Raw genomic sequence first — 13,426 nt, 5'->3', positions numbered from 1 at the left:
CACTTGGCCGCAAGAGAGGGGGCAGCAGCGGGGGCCGCCCCGCTCGCCTCCTTCTTCCCACCGACAACTTCCCGGGGCGTAAACGGCCGCGCCAGGTGCCGCCCTCGCCGGGATGGGACGGCAGGCGTGGGAGGGAGGGGGGAGTCGGCAGACACGGCCCGGGCTGGCAGCGCGGGCGCCGAGTTGCGGGCGAGGAAAGCGCTGGTGTGCGAGCGCGGGCTGCCCGCCCCCCGTCCGCCCCCGCGCCGCTGCTGCCGGCTGACAGGTGCGCGCTCCTCCGCGGCGGCCCCGCACCAGCCCCGGCTCCGCCGACCCCCTCCCGCCACGGCCACGGATTGTTTAGTCCTTGGGAAGCTGGTCTGGGTCCAGATTTTCCTTTGATCCTTTTTTTTTTTTTTTTTTTTTTATTAAGAGAGAGAGCGAGGGAAAAAAAAAAAAGCCAAAGGAAAACAAAACCTGGAGACACAGAAAAGGGCTCTAGGAAAAAGTTTTGGATGGGATTATGTGGAAACTACCCTGCAATTCTCCGCTGCCAGAGCAGGCTCAGTGCTGCCTTCTCCCCAGCGGCGCAGCCCGCGCCGGGCGCTGCTGAGAGACGCCCGGGCCTCGGTGCCGCGCCGCCAGTGCCTGCTGTGCCGGAGCCCCTCGCCCCGCCGGCCCAATGCTCCTCCTCGGGCTGCTCCTGCTGACATCTGCCCTGGCCGGCCGGAGGCAGGGCGCCGTCGCCGAGTCCGATCTCAGCAGCAAGTTCGCCTTGTCCGGCGCCAAGGAGCAGAACGGTAAGGAGCCGCAGCGCCCGCCGCCGCGCAGCCCGGGGCAGGGCGGGGGCGGGCGCCCAGGCGGCGCGGAGCGGAGCTCTCCTCCCGTCTCCTCTCCTCCCGTCTCCTCTCCTCCCGTCTCCTCTCCTCCCGTCTCCTCTCCTCCCGCCCGCGGGCAGCCCCGCGCCGCCGAGGGAGCGCGGCCCCGCGGGTGGAGGGCGCGGGGGCAGCGGGGCTCTGCCCGCCGGCTCCGGGTAAAAGGGCAGCGCTTCGGCGGCCGCGGGGGGAGCCCGGCGGCTCCCTCTTCTATGGTACTGGAGGTGCAAAATGTGTCCCCTTCCCCTCCACCCCGTCGCCCTGCTAAAAAAAGAAAACGCTACAAAAAACTAACAACCCAAACCCAACAACGACCCGCGCACCTTTGTATCCTAAATACTTCGCTCTCGGGGGGTGGGTTTTTGTGTCTGTGCGTGAATGAGTGGTATTTTGTACGGGCTGGAAACGAGCTAATCCTGCATAGGAAATGAGAATTACTTTCAACTTTCAAGTGTACCTGAAATGTTTAGAAAACTCTCAAAGGCGAGTTCCCCTGGGCTGGGGCTGTGCAGAGCTGGAGAAAGACTCCTTTCATACAGCAAGGGCAGCTTCGGGGTGTGTAATTTGCTTAGCCTCTGAACTCCATATGATTTACATTATTCAGATTTTTAAGCGCCTTTCCTCTTGATCTGCTATTATGAAGTCATTTTAAAGAATACTTTACAAACTGTAACGTTATATACTGCATGAAACCACACTTACTGTAGAATATCTAAAATTAAGGCTGTTAGCATACATTCATGGAAACCCTGGTGTTTCATGTACGGGGCGGGGGGGCGGAGGGGGGCACGGGGGTGTGTTTGAAAAATTTAGTACTTAGCATGTCAGCTAGAACAAGCTTTCTCCCTGGGCACAAACCAACACAAAAGGCCAAGCTGGGAGCTCTCAAAACTCTCTGAACTGTAATGAAATAAAGCAGAAACGCAGATTCGAGGCTAATTCAATTCTCTCAACTTTGAACTTGGGACTCCCCAGATAAAAGTATTCTACGACATATTTTATAAAGGAAAGCAAAGTTTCAGAGACCCCTGCAAGTGCTCCATGAACGGGTAGAATATGCAATGCACTAATAAATTTAAAAGGGGGAGATTAATACTGCTGTGGCCTGTTAATGTGATGATATATGGCACCTGCAGACTGCCAGAGCTGCTGATCAAAGAGCAGCATGGGGATCAATCTCTAATCAGAGCAACTGTGAAGGGCCAGAGGAAAGTGATCAAAAGACTCAGAGACTGGGGTATTCTGAAAGGAAACCAATCAGACTTTGTGCACAGTACAGGAAATTATCTGCTCTGTGTGAGAAATCACTCACTTTCTACCCCTTCCCATCCTAGCTGGTGTTTGGAGGCTTTAGGGCACCAGTTTTTGACAGCGTGGGCTTGGCAATTATATACTAATGTCTTGTGCTGTTATGCTGCCTTCTCTTAAATTTGCATGGTGTACATATGGAGCTTATCAACACACAGAGTATTGTCATTGCTTTGCTTTAACTTTGTCAGAACTGGAAAGAAACCTGCTATTCTGTCAGTCTCCTCTAAAAGGTTTGTTCCAGGATAACACAGCTGGGCCCTGAAAGGCCTCCAGGGTGCAACAACGGGAGCACAACAGTGTAAAAGGTAGATCATACAGCCCAGAAACAAAACTGATGTAAATAGGTGTAAGTATATGTGACATTACAAGCTGGATTCTGTTCACATATATCAGAAATGCAGCTGCCTTAGGTCAGGCTTCAACTGATTTGGAATGAAATTTGGCATGTCCTAAGATACAGTCACTACATCTTAGAAGAAATGCAAAGCCAGGAGAACTTTTATTAAAAAAAAAAAAAAAAAGGTGCCCTGAAACTCTATTATATAATAGTTTTTACTTAGAAAAATCCAGGTTCCTCTTGTAGCTTACTTTAAGTTTGCTTTATAGTTGTTCAGTTGCAAAACTTGCTTAAAAAAATTAGCACAAATTTAAGTATAGCTAAATACCAACCTCTAACTTTTCTTAACTGATTTTAATTACTTGGGGGATCAGTAACACTAGTCAAACCAGTTCTTACTTGATTTAATTAGAGTGATTTTTACACTCTGCTGCAATCTAAAGATTGTATAGCTTTTAGCTAGAGGCAGGTTAAAACTCCCTGGAGTACGAGAATGAGATATTGCTGTTCACATGCCAAATAATCTCTGGTCAGGAGAGAGGGAGATTTTTTACTCACACAGTCTACAAATAAAAATTCTGTCCTCAACTTGTAAAACTGCTAAGTGGCCAAGAAGTTTTGCAGTAGAATGGATTACAGTGTTACTCAGCTGCATGCATGGGTGCTGAAGCTATTGCTTCAAGGTGATGCTGAAGATGCCTGTAACCAGTTATTAATTCAGTGGGACTACTTGTGTTTCAAAGGGTAAGCATGTGCTTAAGGATTAACTGATATTTACTTATTTAATAACTAAATCATTATTAACTTCAAAATTACAATTTGACTCAATTTATACGCTAATTGTGGGCATAAGAAGCTCTCTTGTTTTTGCTGCATAGTGAATATTATTTTAGGTGGTAATTTCCTAGTGTAAATGTTTTTTCGCAATTTTAAATTAAATATTTTAGAACACAGTATTTTGCTGGTACCTCCTGGAAATTGAGTGTGTTGGTTGTTGTGGGGCCAATGTAGCTCCATTTGAAACCACTTAAAACTACCTCCACGTTTTTATTTGCCTGCCCTCTGTTATAGTGAGATTTTCTTTAAGAACAGGTTTTATTTGTGATTCTTCTTGACAGTAAGGGGTTTTATGTGATTTCTGTGAAAAAATCCTATTTATCTTTAATGTTTTTATTTTATTCCACTGAGTAAATAATCATCTGGAGGATCAAAGAAGTTTATGCAACAGTTTTCTGGAATGTAAAGTAGCGGTAAATGGTGCATGTTGTGATGGCTCCCATTTATCTGGATGGATTTCATTTCTACAATTCTTTGTCATGCTGAAAAACAGATTATGCTTTGAAGGGTTTTTCACACTTAGGTGGCTTTATCATTTCTCTTATGGCTCTTTGATGTATTTATTACCATTTTTCCATATTGAAGCAAAGAGTCAAGAAAAATTGAATCCTCAGTTTCTTTTAAATCAGAAAACTGAATCTCTTATATATTGAATTTGATTAATTGGATGGTTTACTTTTTTCTTCTTTCTGTTACAGTTCTTGCTTCAATTCTATCTACTTTTCACTGCTGTTTTTGACATAGTATCTTCATGCTGCTTCTGTAGCTTCAGTAGCTTCAGAAATGTCTGAGGGAGCTATTGGGAGGTTGAGTACTGTGAATAACTTAATTCTAGTGACTGCATTCTGGTAGTCTCGAGTGCACCTGCTTATGTGATGTTGTTAGATCAATCTGGATTTGATTACATGAGATGGCAGGAGAATTTAAGATCTGTTTTCTTGGCTTCATTAAAACAAGATGGAATAAATGTTTAAAGTAATTTTGCTAAGCTATCAGCTGTTACGTTTTCTATGAGAAATATGAGTGTCTCTGTAGAACATAATGTGAAAACTACTACTGGGTGCCATAAGCAATGATGTGTACAGCTTAGGTGGCCTGTACATTTCAAGTGTAGGACTGAATGACTTCAGAAGGCTGAGAACCTGAGGTCTGTTAGAAACTCACCAGGATCAACTGGAAAGACTGATTTTCCTGCGGTCAGTTTCAAATATGAATGAACTGCAGTAAGTAGAGTAAAACTTAGAAAACTGAAGCACTGACTTGATTTCTGTCAATTCTGCAGCACAGGTAATGTGTCAGTCATGATCTGTCTTTTCAAGGATGTCAAAAGGAATTAAGTCGGTTTTTTTTCTTCCTCAGCATGAATGGAAACCCCTAAAAATAAGTTTCACTAACTGAACACTTCATATCTATTTCTTAAATCTTCTGAAATGGGCAAGATTTATGGAGCTCAAAAAACCCAAACCCAAAATTGTGCCCTTGAGACAGAGTTCGAAACTTGCCTGTTTCAGACCATCCTTGGGAAAGTTGGTCGATGCAGCTGGAACTGAGTGAGTAGCTGAAATGCCAGACGAAGATTCTCTCATCACCTCAACATGTGTGTGGCCTGCCACACTTACTGTAAACCACATAGAGGATTCCCTGATTTGTGTATCTCCAAAGAGGGCTCACAGCTTATTCAGGGAGGGGGACAGCATAGCAGCAAAGAGTTTCTGGTTAAGTTCCTTTAACTTGGGCTGAACATCAGAAAAAAGCATGGATGTCCAAGTGATGCAGCACATTGAATCCTTACGGATGGGAATTTCACTGCTTTTGCTTGAAGGCAGTCATTTGACTGCAAAATTACCTCTTATAACTGAACATTATTGTGGTTTGATGCCACTTCCACTGGCTCGTGTTGAATTGAAGAGAGCCAGCACAGCCTATTGTCTACTGCTGGGTAGCAGCAATTCTTACTTTTGAGAAGATAAGGAAGTATAATAGATAAGCATGTGTCATCTAAAGGGAAACTTGATAGTGGTGCAATTTTTCTCGAGTTAAATCTATTTCTGCTTAGTCCAAGTCTTGTTTTGAAATGTTCTAAAGCTGTTTTCCTGGAAAATAATGAATTACAGCACATCCTCTTTTGACTTTAAGCAAAAGATTGTGGCAAATTAGAGAAGCTGTTCAACACTACAATAAATTGGAGGGGAAGAAAGTTTTTAAAACTGGGGGGTTTTGTGTTTGTAGTTGACTTCTGCCATATTGTTTGCCATTCAGCAGAGTGCTGCTTGGGACTTTCCCTTAGTCCTGTTGCTCCTCTCAGTTTCTTCTGTTAGGTAAAAGTAAGGGTTTTAAAAGCACAGAGCATTTACTCCTTGTCCCAAATATGTAGTCATTCCAACCTCCCCATGTATATTTTAGGGTTGGAAGGAATTTAGTGTAAAATGGAATTGTGACTGGAATTTAGTGTAAAATCTTATTTTTGCATTAACTAGTTATTAGGTTTGCAGATTGGACTTCAAAGCTTTGTCATGTTGTTTGGGGGGTTTTAGTTTGTCTGTCAGTCATAGTTTTATAATGGAGAAGAAACATGAGGCATACCTTGAGACAGGGACAGTGATATTACCAAAGAGCTTATGTTGAACTTTATCTTCACATAAACATAATGTCTTTTATATTTTATAACTTTGTCCAGACCCTTTGAGTCTTAATTATTACATAGTCAACATGTAATAGCAAAGTACTGATTTACATCTTACAGCAGTGGTTGTGCATTATAACAGTGGTTTTGGGGGTTTTGTCTCTTTTGGGTAGTTGCTGTTTTTGGTTTTTGCTGTGTCTGGCAGTTTCTGGTTACTAGAAAGAGGATGTGCTGAGCAAGCCCACTTCCCTTATCGGGAAATGAGCCTCTTCAATTGCTTTATAGATAGCTCTTGGCTTTACCAGAGAGCCATGCCTCTGCTTTTTAGTCACAAAGTGCATGCCATGGGAAATACACTTCTTGGTGTGTAAGCATCTTAAGAATTGGCCTATACAGTTGCAGCCTTTCAGCAGAAACCAGTGGGACTTACAAAAAGTTACAGAACATAAAGTGGATAGAGCTAACATAGAAACATAGTTATTTTAGTAGCACTTTAGTGTCTCCATGAATACTTTGTTGTTTCAGAGTTTCTGATAAATTAGTTGCATGTTAAAACTTACTCAGCCCTGCCATTCCCTTTTGGGCAGAACTTTTTCAGGTTGTGTTTGAATGTGAAGTGTTTTATTCAAGTATGTAAGTGAAAATTCGTAATGTGTTCTTGTGAAGCTGAAATATAAATTGGTGCTTTGAAGAGGCTTTCTTAGATGATAGGATGTTATTTTAAGGTGGCAATGCCTGGAAAATTTGTTCCTGGCTCCATCCATAGACATCCTAGCCTTGAGGTTCATCTGTCTTCTGATCACCTCTTCTTGACATCATTCTCCTGAAATTTTTTTAAACATATCTCCAGTGTTACATTGGGCTATTTGTGTTTAATTTCATGATCCTACAGCATACTAAGCAGTTTTATGTGTGAAGGTACTTCATCTTTACAAAGCATGTGTACAATAACTGTATAGATTTTTCATAACTTAATCAGTTTCCACAGCAGTTGGTTGGTCAGCTGGGTGACAAAAGGCAGGACTCTGGATGCTCTGGGAGAAAGTCTTACAGAGAGTATAAGAACTATTAAAAAAATAGGGTAAACAAAAGGAGAAAGCCCAGCTAATTCCTTGATCTCCTCCAGGCCTTCTGCATTAGGCTTTGCAAGGGCTGTCTTTTTTCTGAGCTTAATTAGTTCTATTCCAACTATTCCATCTTTGTTGAACGTGCCCTGGCTTTTGGGTTTTGGATTTTGGCGTTCACCTTGTGTAGGCATGACCTTGTGCTTGCCCTGGGTTTGGAGGCTGCTTGGCTTCTTGCCACTGTGGAACTCACAAGTCCTGTGAGTGTGTGCCACCCCCAAGCCATTGGCAATGTGCTTTCACCTTTGCTGACTAGACCCCCATGTGAGCTGGCTGCAGCTGAAGTTAAAAGAACTCCTCAGCTGTTCAGCTAAGTCTTTTTGAGCCACTGGATTATTATTTCACTGTGTGGCTATTCTCATTCATGTGCTATTTTCATATGCAGGTGTTTGGAGCTGGGGAAAGAGGAGACAAATTAACCTCCCTGCAGTGCAATCCAATCCAGGCAGAAGGAGAAATGAAATAAGAAAATATTCAAATGTTATTTCCCATGAAGTGGCATCCTTTTATACTACTGAGAATGAGAGTTGCAAGTTGCAATCAATAACACCTTTTTTGTCTGTAGCAATGTGCCTTTTAGTGAATTAATCCTCATAAATTACTCATTTATCTTGCCATTTTATGGTAAATTCATTCAAGGTATCATTATAAACATGGATGTTTTAAGGAGATTCTTCTAGGCTGAAGATCGCCTCTGTTCCTACATTCCCTGAAAGCCCAAAACACTGGAATCTCTCCTTGAACTAGTTAAAACTAGTTATTAACTGCATTAAAACAGCATACAGGCATGGCTCAGTTTGATCACTGTTGCACTGATTTCTCCATGTGAAGTGGAGGGTACCACTCATCCTGAATAAAGCTTGGTAAAGGCAGAGAGGCCCAGGCTTTCCTTTGGTCACGCACCTTCCCAGTATTGTGGCTGGAATTAAAAATCTTTGGTCTTAATTTTTTGGTGCTTGGTTTTCTAGGTGAACAGTGCTGTTGGTTGGGTACCTATCGTATTATGTTCCCTATGATACTACAGTTCTGCTAAAGGAAAAGAGGGAAGGTTTTGCTAGCTTTCAGCAAATGTCTGGCATAGCCAGCGATGATTTTGAGTGCTAGATTTAAACTTCCTTATTGCCTTTGGGTGGCTTTTCTTGAAATCTTAAGTCTGTCTGTCTCAGAAAAAGCAAAGAATGTCTTGGGAAAACGAAACAATGCTGCTTGTGTTTTCTGTACATTTAATTCCTTTTTGCATTGCTGCTGCTGTAGTATTCTTATTATGAATTGGCAATAAATCATGTAAGAAGGTGGGGAGCAGGGGGTTAGATGCTGCAGTCAATTAAGGAATTGGTTCTGTAATCAAATAAATGGGCTTCAAACTAGGTTCAGGCAGTAAAAGGTAAAGGAGTGGTGCCCTTTTTGTAGTTTCAATATTCCACATCTTTAAACCATTATTCAGTTTGGCACATATCAGCAAAGTGGTAACTTTCTGTGAACAAGAAGCTGGTGTGTAAAATACCAGGGAGTATCATGTTTGAAGAGTAGTTTACATGGGAAAAAATGGTTTTGGAAATGCTCTTAGCACATCTTCCCTGTCAATCCATAGCTCCTGATTTCTCTATGCCTCTTTTTTCAGCATTATTTGTTTAAAAGCACATGAAGTGGGAAAGTGACTTAGCTGGAAGAGGTGCTTATTTCTGAACTAATGCATAATATCATTTATTTCAATTATCTTTAGTTATAGCCTTTTCCACAAAACTCAGTTGTCCAGTCTTTTACTAAACTATTATCTAGGGAGCTTAATTGGATGAGCTATTGTATGATAGCAGTTAGAATATCTAAGTTTGGTTATTATTATTTTCTATTTTATTACTTTTTCTCCCCCAGTGTACTTCTCTGTGTAACCATCCAACTGCGTTCACCCCTGTTCCAAACAATCTGAGGCATTAGTCCTAGGGGCTCCATGTTCCTCCTTGGATTGACAGGAAACCAGCACTCATTTTATGCAATAGTTAAACATTAAAAAAGACATATGGCACAGGAAATTCTTTTGCTGTGTGTGAAGGTATGGCATATCCAAACTGAAAATGTTGTTCTGACTAGTTCACCGGTAGTGGGGAGTTATATGAGGCCACTTCCATCTGCAGAGAATCTGTTTCACTTGCTTGTGGTTCTGGGGCTCATTCAAATGCTCTAAAACAAAATAAAAGGAATGGATGTAATAACTTCTTTATGGAAAAGTCATAAAAAGCTACAGGGCCATGTAAACAAATTGGGTCATTTACAAGATGTTTAAGTGATGGATATTCAGTCCAAATTCAAAGGTGTGGATTAGGTTTTTACAGTCATCTTGACTGAATTTTGCCCTCAACAGGATTTTCTTTCTCTGCCAGGAATGCCTTTGACATTACAGATGACAAATTTTCAGAAAAACTGTTTTCAAACATTTTAGTGCGTTCAGAGTAAAGCCAAGATGCAGGAGAACAATTCAGTACTATGAAATGTTATTTTTCTAGGTGAATGAGGGGCCTTTCTTGATCTGCATGGTTACACTGTGAAGCCGTAGTGGAACTTTGTAGTATTCCCAGGGAAAATCAACTAAAAGAGTTTCCCTTCTGGATTCAAACATGCCTGAACTAATTACAAAGCAACCGTTTTGGCTCTCTGCTCTGTTAGCATAAATAGGTTTGCACAGAACAGCAGCGACTGTGATCCAAGCTAAGCTGTGCTAGTCACAGAAACTTGTGTCACATCTCATTGAAGCACTGAACATTATATCTGTGGTGAATCAACTCACAAGGCCCTCCTGACTCACTTCCATCACTTGTCGGAGAGGAGCGAAAGTGGAATGAAAAATATGATAACTAAGACTTCTGCATGTTAAGATGCATTCTGTGGGTCATTTACTTGCTTTGATGTAAATGTAACCTTAAGCATGGACAATTTCCCATGTCTGGGGGAGGGACATTGGAGTTAGCTACGACAGGATGCTCCCCTTCTCATGAGATGTGGTTGCTCTGTTACTACCAAAGCAACTTCAGCTACCTTTCATAACTCTTCATGCACTAAAATCTGCGTGAAGGTCCTTTCAGAACGAAAATAACTTCACTAAGCACAAGTTCGGAGTTAGTTATAATGAACTATACATGGGTGAAGCTCTCTATTTGTATGCTAATAAATGCTAATAAATGAACTGTTGATGTATCTTAGATGCTTGATAATGTCTGTGAAACTAATAGCTGTTACCTGGGAAGTGTATGTGTTACACAGCGTTTCAAAAAGCCCTTCAGAAAGGGTTTCAAATGAATGTTGCATCAGACACAAGTGTAAAAGGTTTATCTGTATATTATTTGCAATTTGTGTTTCAAAAATAAATTTTGGGGAAGTGGTCTATCTTAGTATTTCAAGGCTTCTGTGTCTTACTACTTAGTTGGTCTGCTGTTACACAGGGAGGTTCATACCTACCAACATTTCTGTTGCTCGTGAAACTACAGGGGATCTGAAAGGGAGGTAAAACTTCTTAATTGAGAGCTAACAAGTAATGGCTCCAAAACAAACATTATCTCTATAAAAGGAGATGAAACTATTGTATATGACCTTGCCTATTGTTTCAAAATATGGCTAGAGATTCTTGCTGGCCTTGCTTTCTTTTCTTTGTGTCATTCAAAAATCCCAGGCCCAAGGTGCACTGCATATTTATAGGCAGACTAGAGTCTGAAACTTTAAATACTCTAAAAATTTCTGCTAAGCACTCACTGTATTTCTCACAGTACTTGCTGTTCTAAGAGTCACAAAGTACTTGCCTGTAGTGCTAGTGCAGCCTTGTAGCTATTCCTTTTGAAATGGAGATTGAATTTGGGACAGTTGAGTCTTTCAACAATCCTTACCTATCTGCCTAAGATCCTTTATAAAGAACATTGGCATAAGATGCTGAGAACAGCCATTTTTCTGTTTTCTTCATTGGGAATCTTTATTTTATACATGTTCTGAGTACCTGCAAGAACTAGTATGTGTGTAGGGAAGTGGGTGTCCTAGGCTGAGTCCAAACAGGACTGGCATAGATTTTGAGTTCAATAATTTTCATCTGAAGAGAGACCATTGAGGTTGTCTTTGATCTTAGCTAACACCTCAGAAATGCCACACCTCAGCAGAGTATTCCAGTAAAGAGAGCTCTGTTACTTAAATACCTACCTGATTTGCAAAATTATCATATTGCTTGTGGGGAAAAAGATGGTTTTGTATAGTTGTCAAGTAGAAAGGTAAACATGTTTCTAAAGCAGGTGCTTGCCTTATCAGCAAGAATCTTACAAAACTCTGATTGTCCTCATTTGTCAAGATGCATGTGGAGGTACTGTGTAGTGGTAATATCCAATGAAGTAGCAGTGAAATGTTTCCAAATTCTTATTGCATTTAACATAGTTACATTACCAAAATTTGGACCCAGTTAGTCTCTCACATTGAGGAAAGAAACGATGATGTGCTGGTGGTATATTTAACACTGACCATTGGTTTTATGGGATTTTAGCTTCTCTTTAAGTTTGGGGTTCTATGTGTTATTAAAAATACTGTTTCCAGGTTGGATCAATGCCATTGCATGAAGCTGATTTCTCTTGCTCATTACGGAAAAAACCCCACATCTTGTTAAGGGTTCTGATTAATCTGAAACAGTTTAAAATATTTCACTGTAGAAGGGAGGCTTAGTTTTCTTACAGACAGTTTTAATAGCCCAGCTGAGCAGTTGCTCTGTAGATGGTTGTTAATTATTCAAATGTATAGTTCTGTGCACTTGTGTGTGGTTTGTTCTGACATTTTTATGTATGTGGATGCTTAACGTGTGTTTGTTCTCTTTCTGTTTCTTGAGGTTTCTTGGGCTAGATTGACCCGTTCAGATTTTTTCAGTTTTAGGAAGTGCTCGGTAACTTTACATTCAGTATTTGCATTTCAGATGAGAATGTGTTTTCTGTAGTTTTTCAGAAAATGAGAATCTCTTGTTTTAAGTTGGCTTGGGCAAGCAGTGGTGAATACTGGAGCTAAAACTATTTTGACTGAATTCAAAGTGGGTTATCAATGTATTAAACAGGTCCTAAAACATTCAATAAAATGTGTAGAGTCTAAATAGTAGTTTTTTATGTCTACGTGGAGATCAACTAATGCTAGATAACGTGACAATATTTACATTTTATCTTCATTTTCTTGATTTTGGGAACAATGGAGTCTTCCCTGCTCTTCTACATGTCAACTGTTCTTGAAATCATTTAATTCCAGGCAATAGTGGCTGTTGAACATGTGTATCATCAGCCACATCCAAGCTGCACATTGAGCTATGTGCTCCACAGAGGGATAATATCTCATCTGTGTGGCTGCAGAGGGCTCACACCATCTGGTTTTGGAATTTGCATGTGTACCCAGATGTTGCTACTGAATACAGAATATAGGAGCTGTTGGTTTCCGAGTCCTGATATCCCAGCATTACTTCAGGATCTCAAAAACCAGCTCTGGAATATGTGGGAGTTTTCTTGTTTGGCTTTTTTAATTTTCTTTTTTTTCTTTTTAAAAAACTTTTTCTCGTAATTTTTTTTAAGTGAATGAGCACTTCGTTGTCAATAACTAATTTATTAAAATAATTTTTTATTGTTACTTCTACCGCATTCCCTTGGCTGACTTAAGACTTCAGAGTCAACTAAAACATAATTATGTTCAGAGGTAGCTGGTTTTTTCAGTTACATTCTTCCTTTGTTTTGAAGAATATTCATTAGTTTGAAGCTCAAAGTCTACTCTGAAAGATACCTTGTAATATAATATTTTTGATAACGGTGTGCATTTAGTTAGCTTCTGTCCCTGCTTTAGTCAAATCCTTAACATAGAAGCAGTTCTAAACTTGTGAATCACTATAACACATGCTATTATGTCTACTAGCAATTTGTTATGTGTGCTAAGTATGTATACTTCTTTTATAAATAGTGTGTTACTAGCTGACTAGCTCTAATCCCTGAACTTCCCTCCTGACAGTACTTTGGATTGGATAGATGTAAAAGATGCAAAGATATATTGCGGAGTTGTTCCCTAAGATACACAAATAGGCTTGATCTTGTTTGAGGAATTCCATTGAAGTTGGGAAGTGATTTGATCTAGTCAGAATGAAAAAAATTACGTGATGCTCATTTACAAGATCAAGACCTTGTCATTAATTCAAAGCCTGGAAAAGGGAAGCATCTTGATGACTTTTTTCAGATTTTTGGTTATGTCCATTAAATGTGAAATAAAGTTCTGCAGTTGTGTTCATGCTTGCTGTGGCGGCTGCGGCTGTGCCTGTCTAGCTATAAAAAACATTTACTGAATCTGAATTACTTGTTAT

At 40.7% G+C, this 13,426-nt stretch overlaps 1 protein-coding gene across 1 annotated transcript in view; it reads left to right on the top strand.

Moving 5' to 3' along the window:
- Window positions 1–414: 414 nt before the first annotated feature.
- The window catches only part of PDGFC (platelet derived growth factor C), a 124,098-nt gene continuing 111,086 nt past the window's right edge, over window positions 415–13,426 (top strand). Inside the window, exon 1 of the mRNA XM_032109821.1 lies at window positions 415–779. Coding sequence (XP_031965712.1) covers window positions 662–779 — 118 coding nt within the window. The 5' untranslated portion in view covers window positions 415–661. The remainder of the gene's footprint in view (window positions 780–13,426) is intronic.

Source organism: Corvus moneduloides, chromosome 5 (assembly GCF_009650955.1).
Source record: "Corvus moneduloides isolate bCorMon1 chromosome 5, bCorMon1.pri, whole genome shotgun sequence".
NCBI classification, from domain to species: Eukaryota; Metazoa; Chordata; class Aves; order Passeriformes; family Corvidae; genus Corvus; species Corvus moneduloides.
The sequence above is the reverse complement of the archived record's forward strand: the minus strand, read 5'-3'. Positions and strand labels throughout refer to the sequence as shown.